The 18,686-nt window shown below is 42.4% G+C and overlaps 2 protein-coding genes across 2 annotated transcripts in view; one reads left to right on the forward strand and one right to left on the reverse strand.

Annotated features, from left to right (window-relative positions):
* The window catches only part of LOC106812396 (WD repeat-containing protein 27-like), a 15,547-nt gene extending 5,975 nt beyond the window's left edge, over positions 1-9,572 (forward strand). Inside the window, exons 5-22 of the mRNA XM_014816267.1 lie at positions 36-224; positions 775-970; positions 1,319-1,422; positions 1,897-1,991; positions 2,429-2,592; positions 2,961-3,058; positions 3,339-3,426; positions 3,563-3,658; positions 3,853-3,962; positions 4,132-4,233; positions 4,586-4,761; positions 5,031-5,167; positions 5,465-5,562; positions 6,208-6,329; positions 6,615-6,712; positions 7,510-7,612; positions 8,316-8,414; positions 8,778-9,572. Of these exons, the coding sequence (XP_014671753.1) occupies positions 36-224; positions 775-970; positions 1,319-1,422; positions 1,897-1,991; positions 2,429-2,592; positions 2,961-3,058; positions 3,339-3,426; positions 3,563-3,658; positions 3,853-3,962; positions 4,132-4,233; positions 4,586-4,761; positions 5,031-5,167; positions 5,465-5,562; positions 6,208-6,329; positions 6,615-6,712; positions 7,510-7,612; positions 8,316-8,414; positions 8,778-8,828 (2,126 nt within the window). The 3' untranslated portion in view covers positions 8,829-9,572. The remainder of the gene's footprint in view (positions 1-35; positions 225-774; positions 971-1,318; positions 1,423-1,896; positions 1,992-2,428; positions 2,593-2,960; positions 3,059-3,338; positions 3,427-3,562; positions 3,659-3,852; positions 3,963-4,131; positions 4,234-4,585; positions 4,762-5,030; positions 5,168-5,464; positions 5,563-6,207; positions 6,330-6,614; positions 6,713-7,509; positions 7,613-8,315; positions 8,415-8,777) is intronic.
* Positions 9,573-10,211: 639 nt separating this feature from the next.
* On the reverse strand, positions 10,212-17,589 carry LOC106812389 (probable tubulin polyglutamylase TTLL9). The gene is made up of 2 exons (XM_014816259.1): positions 17,526-17,589; positions 10,212-11,989 (listed from the first exon to the last, which is right to left on the reverse strand). Exon 2 carries the CDS (start codon positions 11,861-11,863, stop codon positions 10,514-10,516), a length of 1,350 nt encoding a protein of 449 aa, XP_014671745.1. The 5' UTR covers positions 11,864-11,989; positions 17,526-17,589; the 3' UTR covers positions 10,212-10,513.
* Between the last annotated feature and the right edge of the window lie 1,097 nt (positions 17,590-18,686).

Raw genomic sequence — 18,686 nt, forward strand, 5'->3', positions numbered from 1 at the left:
ACGTTTCGTGCTTATGGACCGTGCTTTATCCTCAGCATCCCCCTTTCTGTGCATGGCCATGAGTCCATCTGCACCTCATGTAGCGCTGGGGACAGATGATGGGATCGTGCGCGTCTACGACTTAGAAGATAATGGGCAAGTTCGACTGCTCTCGTCGCTGGACTGTAAAAAAGTGTCGTCAAAGTTCGAGGGACACGAGAACAAGACGGAAACGTTGTCGAGAGGTAATTGGGTAATTGGCCTTGACCCTCCGGCGAAGAATCGATACTAGAAGACGAGTAATCATTTCAAACCTCGATTTTACTTAATTTTTCCCAAAATGTAGTGCTTACTATAGGTCAAGAATTACTGTTTGAAGTATAAAAAGTATTAAAAAGCATAGCTGGACCCCACTGGGGGAGTTTATAGGCACTCCCCAATGTACTCTTCCTTTCTGGTGGTTCTTCCTTCCTCCACTGCCACCCCCACTGGTCTATTCTTGTGTCCACTAATGATGTATATCTGAGATATCAATGAGTATTTAGTAGCAGCTAGCTTTCTTCATAACATTCTGATCAAAATAGCAAAGTTGTCAATATTAAGAAAATTTAAGTGTGCCTGTGGTCTCAGCTAACACATAACGATTCTGTAGCATTCCTTGAACGTTGTGGTTTGGTTACGTATGCACGGACTTCTTAGGACTTCTATGCGAGTTAAGACCGAACTGGTGTAAAGAGTAAGAGTTATATGTCACTGCAGTGCAGTGAGATCACCTATGTACGCTACACCTTCCAGGTTTCAAGAAGATTAGCAGCCTTCCGTCGTGGAAGACTCACTCGATGTCTTGTAGTCAGGATCATGAAGATCCACCTCGCGGGCAAATGGAGATGGGAAGCTCGGTACTCGCTCTGTACTTTGCAGTACCGGGCAGTTTTGCTGATGAGGAGACAGGGGAAGGAGATGCGGCTCCCTACCCGACCTCTGTGATAACGTAGGGCCTGTCGTATTAGTCTGTTATTGTAATTCATTGTTTAATTGTCTCCTGTTAGAATATGGTGCGCTGCACATGTACACGTGCGAGCACACGTATATAGACACTCTGATCCATGCATGTGCGCACGCACTCACGCACGCATGCTCACACTCACGAATGCACACTTACGTGCACACACGCATGCACATACATGCACACGCACGAATGCACGCACGCACACACATGCTCGCAGTCACAAAGGTTACGTGTGTTTAGTAACAACAAGTACGTAGTTACTGGATAAATGTGCAAAATTATGATGTATTTAAATATGAGATTGGTTACTCGTTGCATTGCCTGCAATAGGGATCTGGTCAAGTCCACATTGAATCTGGTGATTGGGACAACAGGTGCTATTATACTCTCAAATGCCAAGACCACGGAAGCTGTCTCGTACTTTGATTTGCAAGGTGTATTATGCTTATATTATGTATCATATTCACCCTATATCAAATACTGTATACGCCATATTTTTCGCGTACAGATATATTCGCGAATTCAGACTTGACAGACAATTTCGCGAGTGGTTAATTTTGCGGTCGGTGAATTATGAATTATTCTGTATTATTCGGTATGAATTATTTGCGTGTTGTTATTTTCCTGGTCGGGGACGCGTTCGCGAAATTCGCGAAAATTAAACCACCGTGAAATATACAGCATATACAGTATCTTACTGTTATCAAATAACAGTGACTCTCACTGAATTACTTTCCTCACGTGTGAATTTGCCTATACAGCTATAGGAACTTAATTAATTTAATTAATATTTTTGCTGAAACGAATTTAATAATTTAAGTACGTATAGCCTGTATCTTAAAGTGAGAGTGCCTGTGTGCATGCAAGCATATGTATGTTTTATCAAAGATCGACTGATTGTTTTTCAGATCCTGTGCAAAGCATAGCGATGCAGAAAGATAAGGAAATAAGTTTATCTCTCGCAGACACGTTTGCTTTCTCACAGCCAGACAGCAATCCTTATGTGAGTGTAGTATATAGTCAGCCAGCCTCATAGAACCTCAGCTTTCTAGGCCTCCAATCTAATATACAGTCATGTATCCATATCGTGTATTCGTATACAGAGGTATATTCATAAACAGAGGTATATTCGTAAAAAATATATTATTTCACAACATATTGAGTATATGCATGCTATTGTCACGAGCGTATATATATAAAATATGCGGTAAATATGTATAAACATATCTTATACGTTCATGGTATTACCTTTGTGGTATGTACCACATAAGTTATAGTATGGTCATAGAGAATTTATATGAAATCACTCTTACTCATAAAATGACATGCATTATAATCATGTTTCTGATTGTGACTGTGTGTGTAAATAACAGACAAACACTGCATAACTCCCGACAAGCTTGACGGTGAACCATTGCTTCATATTTCTCGTGGCTGTAGGTCTGGTGCTGCATTAGGAGCTTGTTTGGGAAGACGTTGGATATTCTGCAGCTGAAACCCTCGCTGACCTCTTCTCTGGTTGGCGTTTCGGCGCACTCTGAGTCCGTAGTCAGCCATTACGTTCACCATGATGCCACGCAGACCGAGCTTACGGTGTTGTCAAGGTACAACTACTATATCATGTTATTACACGTTGATTGATCGAACGGGAGCAGAAACCAGACGTTCAAAATGTAATTATACGCGATTAATAAATGGAATGCGTTCAATCACAGGTTGCTAATTAATGCAAAACCCGCATAAGTTTTGTTGCATAAGTTAACCCGCAAAAATTTTGCATATATTTGATAAATTATAAATGATGCAATTAATATAAGATGATGAGAAAGCTTTGTGTGACTTATTATATAATGTCATTTTGAGATTAATAGGCAAGGTATATTCACCATTCAGTATCTTTTATAAACTAGCAGAGTTTATCATGTAGGAATTATTCCCAAACACGAAGTCGACTCTTTAACAAATATTTCAGTGCTCCACTCTGTTTGAAGTCTCCACTACGTGCAGAGTACACTGAGAGAGAACTCGGCTCCGCCAAACCAAATGTCACTGTTGGTTTAAACGCTAAAGGTATAGTGATCGATTGACTGTATATAGCTATATGCCATATTTTAATGTGTGAGTTCCCATCACGTTAATGTGAGTGATTGGTGTAGTATAGCCACACTTCTTTGTGTTACATATAGCTATATAGCCTGGATCACATTTTATTACCTAAAGTAATCGTGTTTTTTAATGTGTAAAAATGAGAAATTTACATGAATACGATTTTTGCTCATTGATCATTGCTTTTCGGTTATAGATATGCATCATGGACTCTCATTTAGGTAACCCTGCTTGACTATTTCAGGGAGATCTTTTAAAAAGCCAGCTGGCCAAAATCCTTTTATATTCCATGATAAAATCAAGTCTTCAGGATATGGTTCACCAAAAACAAGGTACGCTTGCACAGATGTGCAATATTTGCCAAAAAAAGCTCAATATTATTGATTACTAGGTGATATGAGTTTTATTTAAAGTTATTTTCATACGAAATACTTTGGTAAAGTCACAATCTCTTTTTATTTTCTTCAGGCCTGCAGTGATGTTTCAACCAAAAACCAACATTAAGAAGAAGACGCCTTCCATGAAATCCCCGGTTAAGCCGCGCAAGCTAGAGCAGTCACTCGGGTAACATTATTATTGCAGGGCCTAGCACTAGATTGAGCCAACAATATCTGTCATGACATTTAATCCTCATTACTGTGTGATAACAAGCAATGTTGTAAACATATGTATATATATATATGTATATATATATATATATATATATATATATATATATATATGCAGTAAAACAAAACGTTTGTGCATTTGCATGCTAGAGCTGCGATGATGCGGGAATATCCAATTAATTCTGATCCTCCAACCGAGTTGGTACACAAGACCGAGGTTGCCGAACGGAGCACGTCCATCAGGTGCATCCGAATCTCCGGTAGGTTTGCACGTAAAATCGTAGTTCATTACTGCGGGGCCTAGCATTAGATTGTCGAGCCAACAATATCTGTTACGACATTTAATCCTCGTTACTGCATGTTGACAAGCAAAATATTTATGTAAACGATTAAAACACATTTATCTACTTGCATTTCTCTTGGTCTCAGGCAATGGGAAAGCTTTAGCCTGTGGTCTTGCTAACAAAACTGCGCAGGTTCTTGCCCTACCCCTAGATGGAACGTCAATGGATAAGGGATTTCATTGCAGTGGTGTGTATATACTATTTAAGAGGGTTATTTACCGTACAATTAACATTATTTGCGTAATCAAACCACAACATTCAAGGGACGTTATGAAAACGTTTAGTTGGGGTTTCTATCTGGAATAGGTGATCTAGTTGTCTTAATATTGCATTTTATGATTGAGCAGTCCTATATGATGTTTGATACTATGTTTAATTTTATCAGGATTATGTTTGTCTGCTGTTTAACACATATACTTATCAAAATTACGATTACAGTATTTTTGTATAAATTGTACATGTTCATATTATGAAATCTAGTTTATGTAGTTGGACATGTGTGTGCAATTACTACATTATGTCATTTATTTCTGTAACAGGACATAATGGTGCTGTATCTTCGGTAAGTTGGAGCCATGATAGCAAGTGGCTCTTGACAGGTTCTGTGGACAAGACAGTGAAAATCTGGTGCAGCAGCTATAGTGAGCCTGTTCTTACCATTGACTCTGTCAAGCAAAAGCTAACACCAGATGGCATAGGAACAAAGGCCGCCAAGGTACATCTGCGTGTGTGCATGCGTGCAGGAGTGTATGCGTGAGTGCATACGTGTGTGGGTGCATGCATGCATACATACGTGCGTGCGTGGGTGCATGCGTGTGTGCATACGTGCGTGGGTGTATGTGTGCGTGCTTGTATGGTGCGTACATGTGTGCATGCGTGGTGCATGTATGCATCTGTGTACATACATAGGTAACATCTTCATGCAAAACCTTTGAATCCCTATATCAGATTAGGTAGCTTCAGTGTATACATTGTAATTTTTAGGGGTACAGCACACAGTTTGACAAGGAAATCAAACATGTACAGTTCTACTACATGAACAAGTTCGTGATTCTCACACATGGAAATGCATTCCACATGTTAAAGTACCACTTAGATACCAGCAAGGATGAAATGAAGAGGTACGCGGTTCGCTTAATTATTACATGATCATCCGTTATTCTACCAAGCATTTGTATTGTAAGATGTTCTGCTGATCTATCCAAGTTGTGATCAATACACTCGTGTCTGGATTAAATCTTTACAAGCACCCGACTCTCTTGACTAATATAGTGGTTTTATTTTATCTCGGTAATCACTACCTTTCAACCGTAGGCCCTACGGGTGAAGAAAGGCATTTATTGACTATTGTTGGAACCAGCCATGTGCTTTTATACTCCGCTTTCAATTACCGTATTCTCTGACTAATCTTGTTACAGGTATGTTTGTAACAGCCGCTACAAGTTGGTCAAGTCATTTGAGATGGCTAACACACAGCAAATAACAGCCTTCTCAGCTGTTAACAGTTTTTACTCATGTATCCTTTACGATATCCCCCCACCACCCCCACCAAGAAGGAATTTGTAGTCTACCATCTACATATGGTTCGAACCTCTAGCATATAAACCCCCGGGGGTGTCCAGCCGGTAATTTTAGCTTAGCAACTGATGGCAGGTATGAATACTGTAGATAAACTGTTCACGTCTATGCAGGTGAGTCACTAACAATGGCAGCGACCACCAATTAAGGTACATGCCTCATCAAGAGTACGTAAACACTAAGCCAGTGTAAGCATGTCTAACTGACTATCATATGCTCTGCATCTCACATGTAATCATAGAAGATCAGAAAAGTACTCTGCTTTTGTTTCATCGTGTGTGTTATTTTTAGGGTGATGCTCCATTAGGTGTGTTTCCAACTTTAATGTCATTAATGGTCATAATAACATAATATATATATATATATATATATTAGTTTGTGGTTTAATGTCATTTAGGTTAGGGTTAGGGTTAGGGTTAGGATTATCAATCATTAATCATTAATCATTAATGATATCAAAGTTGGGAACACTCCTAATGGAGTGTTAGCCTATTTTCACATGGTACACGCAAAGCTGTATTAGGTCCTGTCTGCGCATGTATGGCTGCAGTTTACGATTACAACCTTGACGACGAGCTGTCAGACATTGCGATGTGTACGGGATCTAACCGCGCAGTGGAGGTGTTTGACATGAACGTGGGTAAGAGTGTGCAGGTACTCGGCGACGTTCACACACGACCCGCACACGCTCTCTGCCAAAACCAGGTGCTTCTCTAAACATTGTACTCCCACCTCCCACACAATCTTATAATTGTTTTTCGTTAGCATATTTGTAATCTCTAACTAGAACCATGGATGACTATTTTAATGTCAGTTAGGCAAAATAACCGAATAGACATCAGTTATGTCTTTAATCAGTTGCATATAATAATTGTGTACTAGCCATTCATCTGTGATACTATGAAAATATGCATAGAATATCAAGTAGTAATCTTATATATTGCACGTCCTTTAATGTGTTCATGGTGTTCGATTCATTTACATGTTCAGGGTTCAGCATTTGTGAGTCATCCTCCGGAAAACTACGATCTGTTTCTCACGACAGCCGTGACGGATGGAGTGAAACTGTGGGATCTAAGAACGTCTAAGTAAGGCATTTACCGTAGCTGCATTGACTGCTCGATGCAGCCAGGTTATACGATGAGATATGAAATTCACTTTTTGGCAATGTTTAGTATAAATACAGTAGATTACACATCTGCTGTGTAGGGCTCATAGGGTCTATGTCCCCCAGGGTACTGCCGGAACGTACCCTGGGTACGGTCCGGTATACTGGAACGTACCCTGGGTACGGTCCGGTATACTGGAACGTACCCTGGTAACTATCTGATATGGTTAGGGTTAGGGAGTAGGCGTAGGTGACTCCCTAGACTCGTTAGTGGAGTAGGCGAGGTACGGTCCGGCATATTAGATAGTACCAGGGTACGTTCCGGCAGTACCCTGGGGGACATAGACCCTCTCAGTCTGTGTAGGCTGTGCTTGCCCAATACCTGTTGTGATAAACCTTAATTGATTTATTGACCAGAATATTTAATCCAAGGATAAACTGTGCAATGATAAATATATTAATTATGTAATTTATAGTAGCACTATTGCCAGAATGAAGTACAGAAGCACAAACAACATTCTTAACTTCTTAACATTATATTACATTATATCATATTATTACATTATTAAATTAATTTACATTATATCAGGAGTGAATAATAATAGATTATATTATACATTATATAACATTAAATTCTTAACATTATTTTAAAGACTGCATGAAGCAATGTCCTTAGTAATTGATATAACCACTTTCACTAATCACATTTGGCCAAACTCGTAAAAATTTCCAACAATATATATCCTTTGTGGTCTGAATGTCGTTCATTTCTTTCAGGTGCGTTTGCAAGTACGAGGGTCACAAGAACAGAAGCCATGCATGTGGAGTAGCCTTCAGCCCGTGTTCTAGGTTCATCGCAGCGGGGTCCGAAGACAAAAGTGTAAGATGTTGAAAGCCTCTTTCAAGCTATAGCATATATCATCCAGGACGTGATACTGGCATTAATGTGACTCCCTAAAATTCTATTCTGCTTACGCTGAGAGGGTCTATGTCCCCCAGGGTACTGCCGGAACGTACCCTGGGTACGGTACGGTACGGTATACCGGAACGTACCCTGGGTACGGTACGGTCCGGTATACCGGAACGTACCCTGGTACTAGATACTACTATCTAATATGCCGGACCGTACCTCGCCTACTCCATTAACGAGTCTAGGGAGTCGCCTACGCCTACTCCCTAACCATAACAGTGACACTAACCCTAACCCTGACCCTAACCATATCAGCTAGATAGTTACCAGGGTACGTTCCGGTATACCGGACCGTACCCAGCCTGGGTACGTTCCGGCAGTACCCTGGGGGACATAGACGCTATGAGAGCTGCTTACAGTTAATTAAGACTAAGGTTAGGATTCAAGTTAGGAGTTTAAGGAGTTAGATTTAAACAGAGATACAATTTACAGCAGTGATAATATCAAGAGCGTAATAAGAAGCTTCTTAATATGCTCTTGATAATATTAAAGAATGTCCTAGGTTGTGTACCCTACCAGCTCTTTCTCTGTATGTAGCGGCAAAGCGTAACCATGGCCGATATCTCGTTAGAATCAACGAACCCACTGTGTGTTCACACTGTGACTGTTTCAGGCATACATCTATGATATCCGTACAGGAACCTACCTGCATAAACTCTCTGGCCACACTGACGTGGTCTCAGAAGTTGCCTACCACCCCCTCTATTGCCAGGTAAAATATCTATACTTGCTCAAACTTACATAATGGTTGCACAGCATTGGCACTTCAGCAAACGAGGATAGCACAGAAATATCACCTAGTCTTATACCATGAACCTATGTATACAAACATGAACACATGTATAAAATTGTAAATTTTCTACATAAGTATTGCATTCGTGTGTAGGTACAGATTTCTATAAACAGGTTACTGGTACTAATATACATATAGTTTCATACGAGATGAATCCACAATATAGTGTTACACTTGTAACCTACACCCGACCAATTCCTATGCGCGCACAGAAGTACACAAACATTCATGGTGAAGTTACAATCGTGTCTCACTCTCACTGACTGAATTGATTCGTTTCAGCTCCTAACCGTGTCCCTTGATGGAAAGCTAAGCCAGTTTGATGCGAAGTGATGAACACACATGCGCGTGCAGGCACGAGCAGAGGTCTACAGGGGCTTCCTGAGTAAAGTTAAACTAAACATGTTCACATGATAATGTAATAAATGAGCAATTATATTTTCGAGGAGCATTGGCCACCCAAATAACAACGACTTGTTAAGGTAATACGCATTTGTAATGAAAGCATGCATACGTCGATATGCCTTTGGGCATGTTGGGTACAGATTTATAATTACTCGTGTAATAGACCAATACATGACTATAGTAACCCTTAATGTTCAGGTCCCTTGTGACAAATGTAGTCAGTTGCCAGTCGCTTATTTCTTTTATAAAAGATTTCCTTTAATGACTATAATATGTCAAGTGTATTCACTGCAGCTGTGTAACTATTATAGAATAATAGCATAATTGTTTTACAGTTTAATGGTTTCAGTGAATATCTGGTTGTTAATATACATGTATATTGAGAGCTTCTTGCTTACAATTTCTGTGTAGCATCTATTTAAAATGTCATTTCTTAGGTGCATATACGCATCGTCACTATGACAAGCCTTTACCGATGTCAAGTATAGTTAGTTTGTACATAACCGTTCACATGCAATGCATGTTAAAATTCTTTAATTATATTGTGTCCAGTATTATTGTATAAATGCGAGAGAAAAAATTTCTAGATATAAATAATTTGGTGTATACAGTTTATAGTTATTATATTGTTGTATATAGAGATATATTAATAATTTAATTTTATATATTGTACATTATTTATAATCTTCAACTATTACTTACCATACTCGGTTCTAATATAGTCATACTTGTGATAATAACACCTCAAATACAGTATTGAGATTTCAACATTTCAAGATGGATGGACGGATAAATGGATGGACGGTAATATACTTTTTAGTTGCCAGCCAATGTTAGAATTATTTTGAGAGAAGGCAGCTTCGATATCAGCATCATTCTACTAAGATGACATTTGACTGATTAAGCCCCTTGGCCTGTATACGAGGTATCACCATTACTCTTGCCTTGCTGTAACATGAATGCAGTGTGTTCGAGCCACCTATTATACATGTTGAGCTATCACTCACTTGTACATGTGTTGCCACCAGTACACTAGAACTGGCACATGAATCCTAACCGAACTTAACCCCAAGCTTAGCCCCAACCCTAACCAAATCCCAACCCCAAGCTTAGCTAGTGAGCTCCAACCTTAACCAAATCCCAACCCTAAGCTGAGCCCCAACCCTAACCAAATCCCAACCCCAAGCTTAGCTCCAACCAAATCCCAACCCTAACCAATTCCCAACCCCAAGCTTAATTAGCTCCAACCAAATCCCAACATAAGCTGGGCCCCAACCCTAACCAAATCCCAACCCTATGCTGAGCCCCAACCCTAACCAAATCTCAACCCTAACCAAATCCCAACCCTAAGCAGAGCCCCAACCCCAACCAAATCCCAACCCCCATCATGTAGGTACGTGGGTTAAACACAATTAACCCCCCTCGCCCCCGGTTGCACGGCACTCCAAGGTGCACGACGACCACCCTGACGTCTCACGTTATCACGGCGCGTGCGACACTCGACGTGACTCGATCCTTCTTTGGGACCTCTGTACCTAGATCATTACCGAAATCATAGCTCCCTGAGCCTCCTAACCAAACCCTAAGCTTAGCCCCAACCCTCGATCGCTCCTCTACGGCAATGACTCGTTCTGTCTCACCAGCCTCGCCTTGCGCACCACGTCCCGCAGGTTCCTCTCGCGCGCGCTCGCGCACCCGAGGTAACAATTGAGCATCTTGTTGCTTGTCTTCGCCGCCACGCACTCGATCGACGTCCCCTCGTTCGCGTACACCGGCCCGTTGTCCCACATCAGGTCGAACCCGCCGACGCGTCGCTCGTTGCCCGTCAGGCGGCGCTCGAGGTCGATGACGCTGAAGCAGTCGTAGAGCAGGCTGTACTTGAGTTCGTAGTCCTCCTTGCTGGAGGCGGTGAAGGACGGTGACGCGTTCACCTCGATGAGCCACGGCTTGAGGACGGAGTCGAGTAGGATGTCGTAGCCGTACAACTCGAAGCAGTGCTTGTCGTTGATCATCACCTTCTGCATGGCCTGGAGGCTGACGATGAAGATGTCGTTGATTGCGTGCATCATCTCCAACACCACCGCGTTCCCGTGCTTCGCGCACAGAAACTGCCGCAGCTGCTTCATCGACCACTTGCAGCCCTTGTCCGGGTTGAAGTCCTTTGCGGTTTTCTGCAGCGCGACGTTGGTGAGGTGCACGTAGGTGTCCTCGATCGAGTCGAGGCTGTAGCGCGCGCCGGAGAACCGCGCGAAGCCGTCGCGGAACGTCCACACCTTCATCGGGTTGTAGGACGTCACGAGCACGTAGAGCCGGATGTCGAACTTGCGTCCGCCGACGAGGTAGGGGCTGTCGAGGTACTTCTGCACGACGTACACGTCCGGTCCCTTCTTCGGGTTCCCGGCGGCGTCGAGCTGCGGAGGCGCGGCCGCCTGCTTCGCCGCCTCCCCCGGTGCCGGCTTCTTCCATTCCGCGACGTCCTTCAGCTTCTGGAAGAGGAAGATTCCCTTGCCCTGCGCGCTCCCCGCAGGCTTCATGATCCAGATCTGCCCGGGACAGCGCTTGTATTCCTCGACGAAGAGCTGATACTCGGAAGGAAGCTCAAAGGAGCAGGGCGTGAAGTCGCAGACGAGGCCCGCCTCGCGCCCGCCTTCCTTCTCCAGCTGCTTGCGGTGCCGCCGCAGGTTCTTGTCCATGAGATTCTTGCGCGTCAGCTCGTAGTGGTTGCGGAAGTGGCAGATCTTTGAGAACTCGCTCATGTGCGAGCGGTCGAAGACGTCCTTGAGACTGGAGACGTCGACCCAGTAGATGTCCCAGTCTCCGTCGTCTCGCGCCTCGCGCCAGCCGCGCGCGCGCATCACGTCGAGGCACGTGTTCGCGAGCGACGACCTGTAGCGTATGACGCCGCTGTCGCCTCCCAGCTGCTTCCTCTCCTGACCCCTCGCCGACTGTCGCTTGGATATCATGCTGCGCGATCTCCTTCACGTGCGTGCGAGATACTCCACCCAAGTACGATCTAACAGCGGCTTCTCAGTGTCTGGAGTGCGGGTAGTCGAGTGCGACCGCGTCGATATCCGACATCATTAATTATTCTGAAAGGGAACGAACGTCCGAATTATTGATTTGATGTTAGTGAATAATTTAAATTGAGCACCCGCTCAAAGATTCATGAACCGTACGGTGCTGCACTGTTTGCTTGGTGACGATTAATGATGAAATTGCATACATTTCAATCTGTAATGCGCTTCATGCTATAAAATTTACTGTATTGCGGCATTTGAGAGTTTCACACACGTATGTATGTGTGCTGATCAGAACCAAACTGATGGAGTGATATATCCCAGTATAGACGTCCAGAAAGCATACGTGCTTAGCTACACTAGCCTCACACATTTATCGGAGCACAGAAGTGCATGTGTTGTGATACTATGTACATGTACCATGAAATGATGCACAGATTTACATGTTGAAGACCTTAGTGCACTACAGATATAAAAAAATATCACAAAAAACTTGCAGAAATTTCATATCCCAAAATGAATCACAGATTGACATGTATCAAAAAATGATGTACAAACCCATATGTATTGTACGTTATTGTACAGTGTAATGTATACGCCATATTTTTCGCGTACAGATACTTTCGCGAATGCAGATTTGATGGACAATTTTGCGAGTGGTTAATTTCGCGGTCGGTGAATTATGAATTATTCGGTATTATTCGGTATGAATTATTTGCATGTTATTATTTTCGCGGTCGGGGACGCGTTCGGGAAATTTGCGAAAATTAAACCACCTCAAAATATACAGCGTATACAGTAAATGACACCGCCTTCTCCCCGTGACCACAATCCACCTTACTAGTTAGCTCTTTCCTCCTTCTTGTCCACCTTATACCTATCCCTTCTCACCTCCTCTCGCCTCTGCTTTCTTCATATTCCTTCTCTCCACAGGGCGCCTTCTATTCTCCCTCCCTCCCTCTCCCATGATCTCCTTTGCTTCAACGTCTTAGCCAGCGAGCCGTGCAGCTGTGATTTGCACGGTCAGATTTGAAACTGCACGGCCAAAAATGTGTAGCACGGCCTAAAATATTGATCTAAAGACACACATACAAAATAATTGCACTCCCAAATATTTTTTCTGCGCTTCCACAATACTCATTCCTGGCTAATACCCTGCTTTGCTTCCTCCTCCACCCCACCTTTATCTTCCACCTCCCTAACCATTCTCTCCTCGTCCTTAAGTCCAACAAATAATAATGTATTTCAATGCCTAAGCTTATCAAGCTACACAAGCCTGAGGTTAATTGAGTCTGCGGTGTGTACGTTAAGACTGACATACAGCGCAATAACCTGCATTATGATAACTCACTACTCATATTATGTAAATTTGCCAATACATGTCATAATTTCAAATTATGGACACTATACTTGAGATCCTACAGTCAGGCTACATAATGAAATTCACTCTTAGGTTATTCTTCAAAAGAATGCATAGAGCTTTCTAACCAATCACTCTCTTTCATATACTATGGCGTTTACTCACATACGTCATATTCTCATAACTCAAATACATCATAGCGATAGTACGTGCTTTGCCTATATAAAATGATAAACTAACTCACACAGAGACTGGGTGAGACCACACATGCACTTCAACTTGCAGGGCTCAATTTTAACAGTCGTCCGGTCGTCCGTGACGACTGGATTTTCTCTCGGGCAACTACAAATTCCTTCCGTGGTTGTCCGATGTCCAAACTCTAAATTAATTTTTTACATTTTTTTTTTAATTTTAAAATTTTCAATTTTTGCTCATCTGTGACTTGACACAGTGTTAATGTAAATGTTATGAAATAAATTTCATGCAACTTTTAATTACTATTATTATACGTCATTCATCCCAGCATCATTTACCACATTACCAATATTTTATTCTCTTCATATAATGAGTGAAACAATGCGAATGGCCATGTCTGCTGTCACTGCAATACGTACAAAATGTACATGATTAGGCCTTTTGCTTTACAGCACTGAGCATCACGTGAGCAGAGCGCATGCAGCACATGTTTAAACTAGACAGAGGGCACTCACGGAGAGTGCATACCTCTGCTAGCATGTATAACATGTATGTGCTCGCTGGTGGCGGCTGCTGACTCGCCGCTCACTGATGGCTGCTGCTGACTCGACGCGCTATCAATCGCGCGATGGCTACACACACACACGCGAGCGATTGCATGACCTCCGTTAGCGCGGAGGTAATAATATCCGGACAACCAAAACTCTTGAGGGACAACCATATGCTACTCTCTTGGTTGTCCTCCGGACAACCCCAAAAAAACCTTAAAATTGAGCACTGAGTCTTGGCACGAAATGTATTTACTACCAGTCTTAATGTTTCTCTACTCTATTTCGCCTATAATCACCTGTAAATGCCGGTCAAATGCTGATCTTCAACACACAAGTACACCGCACGCTAGACCAATAAATTGTGCCCTAAAAATTTTCATTATATTCTGATGTTATTTTAGGTTATTTGTTTTGTTCATTGTCTAAAATAACATCAGAATATAAATTTTTTTAGGGCACAATTTATTGGTCTAACCGCACGCTAGCTGCTGCACACTGACACAGTCTATATCTATATATTTACGTGTCAGTGTGCAGCAACTAGCGTGCGGCGGCCAGCGTGTGACAGTGTGTTGCAGATGAGCATTTGGACGGCATTTACAGGAAATTGTCGGCAATAATAGGTGAAAGAGAGTAGAGAAACATTAAAGGGACAGTAGCCTCTAGGATTTTACTGCATACAACTGTACTTACTGTATAACAAATCGTCTATACCATTACCAGCCTAAAAAACTTTTTATTTACGAGAGCTCTTTTTTGATTTTGTATGAAAAAAAGAGCTCTCGTAATTTTTTTTACGAGAGCTATTTTAGGCTTGGCCAGAGCTACTTTTTCATAGCACGATTTTGTTAAAATCTTTATAATTTTGATGCACTGACTCTAATATCATTCATCAGCATTCAGCGTGCACTCGGCACCATTATCAGACTATCAGTGTTAAGAAATCGTCAACAAATTAGATTCAATCACATTTCGTTTATCTCATTTCACTCGACTAAGAAACCAATCACATTCGTATTCAATTTCATTCACACAGACAGACATGCACTACACAGTACACATAGTTAGGTAACATGACAAAGACAGGAAATCAAGATTTATACTCATTGTAATGATGGTATGGTTATTTTCAAGTTTCTTTCTTTACTTCATTTCTTTTCATTTTTCAACTTCCTTTTTACATCGACTGAGCAAGTTCAAAACTTCAGAGAGAGTTTTTAGTTACTTTGAGTATGTTAAAAAAACTTCTACTGGAATCTCTAGGAATGCCGGGAGCTTCAGGGCAAGGTTTTACTTTCGTTTTTCTCCTCCCCAGTCCACGGTACCCCCATGCATAGATCAATGCTGTCGCAAATCCGCAACGTAATATATATAGTTATATACAGTTTACATTGCTTCTAGATATATAACTGAATAAAAATAGTCCAGTTTCTACGTTAAGAAAAGTGACGAATTCAGTTAATAGCTTTGATTACGTGCGTGTCAGGTGTCACTGGTCGTGCCCTCACTCCCCATGATAACCCCTGCGATATAAAAACTTATTGCTATGCGGTCATAAAAACACTGGGCTACGCAACATGCCTGGCGATGCCGCAATCAATTTCTTAGACTGTCGCGAGTTTTTGTTAGTGTGGCGAATCATGCAGCTCTAGATGTTTTGGATACCCCGTCTACGTTAAGGAACGGGTTGGATTATGTGCTGTCCTTTACAAGTCTGTTTAAACTGCCGTTGCGCTAACCGTAGTATTTCAGCGTAATATGAGGGGAAAAAGTGGCGGTCAGGAGGACCGGCAGTTTCGTAGAGATGGTGGCCCGAGCAAAAACTTGGTGTGCTCGGGCCTCCGGGTCGGCACTAATTTCGAACGCTGCTGGCGGCACGGGAGCGATTTTTTCTCGTATTTTCACTCTCGTAATTGTTTTTACCAGAGCGCTTTGAAAGCTGACGGGAGCGAAATCGCTCTCCGCTCCCGTGTATTTTTTTCGATGGTCTATACCCACACGTATTTGTTACCAGATACCTAATTTAATTGTTATAATTAATTACACATCAACGCTACGAAATTTGAACGGCGCCATGACACCCGCAACCGTGCTGCCACCCCAAAAAATTTGCGTATTTGACAATTTATTTTGCACGTTACAGACCGAGGGCACAAAAGTGCAATTATATTTATACCTAAGTGCTATTTAACCGAACGATATTCATTTTAGGGCAAATTTATCCATATTATAACTGAAACTATATGTCGTTTATAAGATATTACAATCCTTTTGCTTTTAAATGAATAAATAAGAAACACCCTCGGTCTGTAGTCCTTGGCTGAAAAGTGGTTTTGCGCAACTTATCAGATCGTGCGCTCTGAGTGGCGCCACTGTCGTTGTAATCAAACTGTAGTCGTTAGTTTTAAAACATTAAAAAAAAAAATTTTCATGGTGATTGAACCATGAAACTATTTATGTAGCGCAATTATAACCTAAATTAGCTGAAAATAACTCTAGAACCTAGAGTAAACTCTCCCTTTAAGACTTTGGAGTTTGGTACCTGTGGTACCTTTGGTACCTTTGGACCTGTGACGTACTTCGGTTTGAAGAGCGGATTCACCGACCAATCGTAAGGCGCTGCGTTTGCCGATCGCTATGCGCATTGGGAGATGCGTACGTCACATGTCAACAGAAATGGCGCTCAGTATATTCGCCGCTCGTCACTTCGAATTTTTGTAACAGGTTATATTAGTTTAATACAGAGTATTGCGATACATAGTAAGTTCCCAGATAGCGGAGAAAGGTTTGTGTTGAGAATAAACCCAGTTTGGAAGTTCTAGTCTCTGAAAACGCACCAGCAAACCGGCCCGAGTGATTCACTCGGGCATTCCTCCGCACAAAAGGATAGGGAGGCTTTGTAACCCTATCCTCTTGGGTTTGGGTTACATTATTGACTAATAGTAATGCTGAGAGGGTCTATGTCCCCCGGGGTACTGCCGGAACGTACCCTGGTACTATATTATATGCCGAACCGTACCTCGCCTACTCCACTAACGAGTCTAGAGAGTCGCCTACGCCTACTACCTAACCCTAACCCGAACCCGAACCCTAACCCTAACCCTAACCATATCAAATAGTGGCCAGGGTACGTTCCGGTATACCGGACCGTACCCAGGGTACGTTCCGGCAGTACCCTGGGGGACATAGACCCTGGGGGATCCTGGGGGAGGCAGGCCTGCGGCAGCGATCCGCGGGCTATAGAGTATAGTACTAGAGGCTAGAGCTATATCTAGCCCGACCAGGCTGTGCGACGGATTGTCTATACAAATGCAGGTCCTAACCCTAGCGATACCGTTTCTCGGAGCTAGAGCTATATCTAGTGCTACTCAGCTAGTCGATACGAGTCTTACTCTTTAATAGGTGTCTCTCTTCGTATTTAAAATAGTCTATTGCCCAGTATTGACTATTTCAGTATTGGACTATAGGCCTATAGACTAATATTAATAAGGTTTAAGCTTACTCCAAGATATAATCACATATTGATATTGCTCTCGTCTTTACACACTCGAAGGCTTCAGTGTCTGCGTCGCTATCTACCACCAGCGCCTCTAACGGGAAAACACAACACTCATTTTAGACATTATTTCACATTTATTTGCGGCGTTATTTGTGCATGTACGAAATAATTAATAATTAATAATTATTTCATTTAATTTTGTTATGTTTATGTTTATTTGTTAATAATTACTAGAATAAAAAATAGCAGTGACGTCATTTGTACGGCGGTTCCGCATTTTCGCCAGATGTCGCTGTCGGTCCGCACGCTAGACTGGTACTCGCTCCCACCTCGATTACTCGATGGATCCACCTAAGCCGAGGGGTGGGACCGGGTACCAGTCTATACGTACGCCAGACCCAGGGTGGATGACGAAATCGCCAGCGCAAGCAGACGATCTCTTCCTGGCGGCAGCGAATTGGTGAAGACCAATTTGTGTGCAGAAACTTTGATCAAATATCATGCATACGGAGTTTTTTTTGTGGCTGGAAACACTAAAATAACAGACTAGGATGTTCTCTGGTCTAACTCAAGCAGAACGACAGTTTGGAAATTTCGAGTTTGGAGGAAAACTTTGTAAAAATCATTTCGCCGAGGCCGGTTTAGAAACGACCGTGCACTGGAGGGGCTGGAAAAAGACACGACACCTGAGACTTTTACAACAGCTACAGCTACGAAGATGTGGTACTGCATCGTATTATTCAGATTCAGGTAGGATTTTACTATTTTACTGTCGACTAGTAAGAACGTAGTGTTGTATGTATTATGTATGCCGGGAATTATTTGGGCATACTGATTACTGTATAGTGTAGTAAGAATGCGGGGGGTGGGGGCTGACTGCCAAGATAGCGGGCGCCAGAGAGTGGTCACAGAGAGCATACTTCTATCATAGGTAGAGAGATGTAGTCTATAGGTGTAAAAATGTCAGTCAGAGCGACCAGATACAGAACGGGTGTGTAAGGAAGTCAGGTGGAGCGACAGAGCCGTGTACATGTGAAGAGAGACAGACAGAGTAGAGTGAGCAGATAGACACAGAGAGAGAGAGAGAGAGAGAGAGAGAGAGAGAGAGAGAGAGAGAGAGAGAGAGAGAGAGAGAGAGAGAGAGAGAGAGAGAGAGAGAGAGAG

This window comes from Priapulus caudatus, unplaced genomic scaffold, assembly GCF_000485595.1.
Source record: "Priapulus caudatus unplaced genomic scaffold, Priapulus_caudatus-5.0.1 Scaffold642, whole genome shotgun sequence".
NCBI lineage: Eukaryota > Metazoa > Priapulida > Priapulimorpha > Priapulimorphida > Priapulidae > Priapulus > Priapulus caudatus.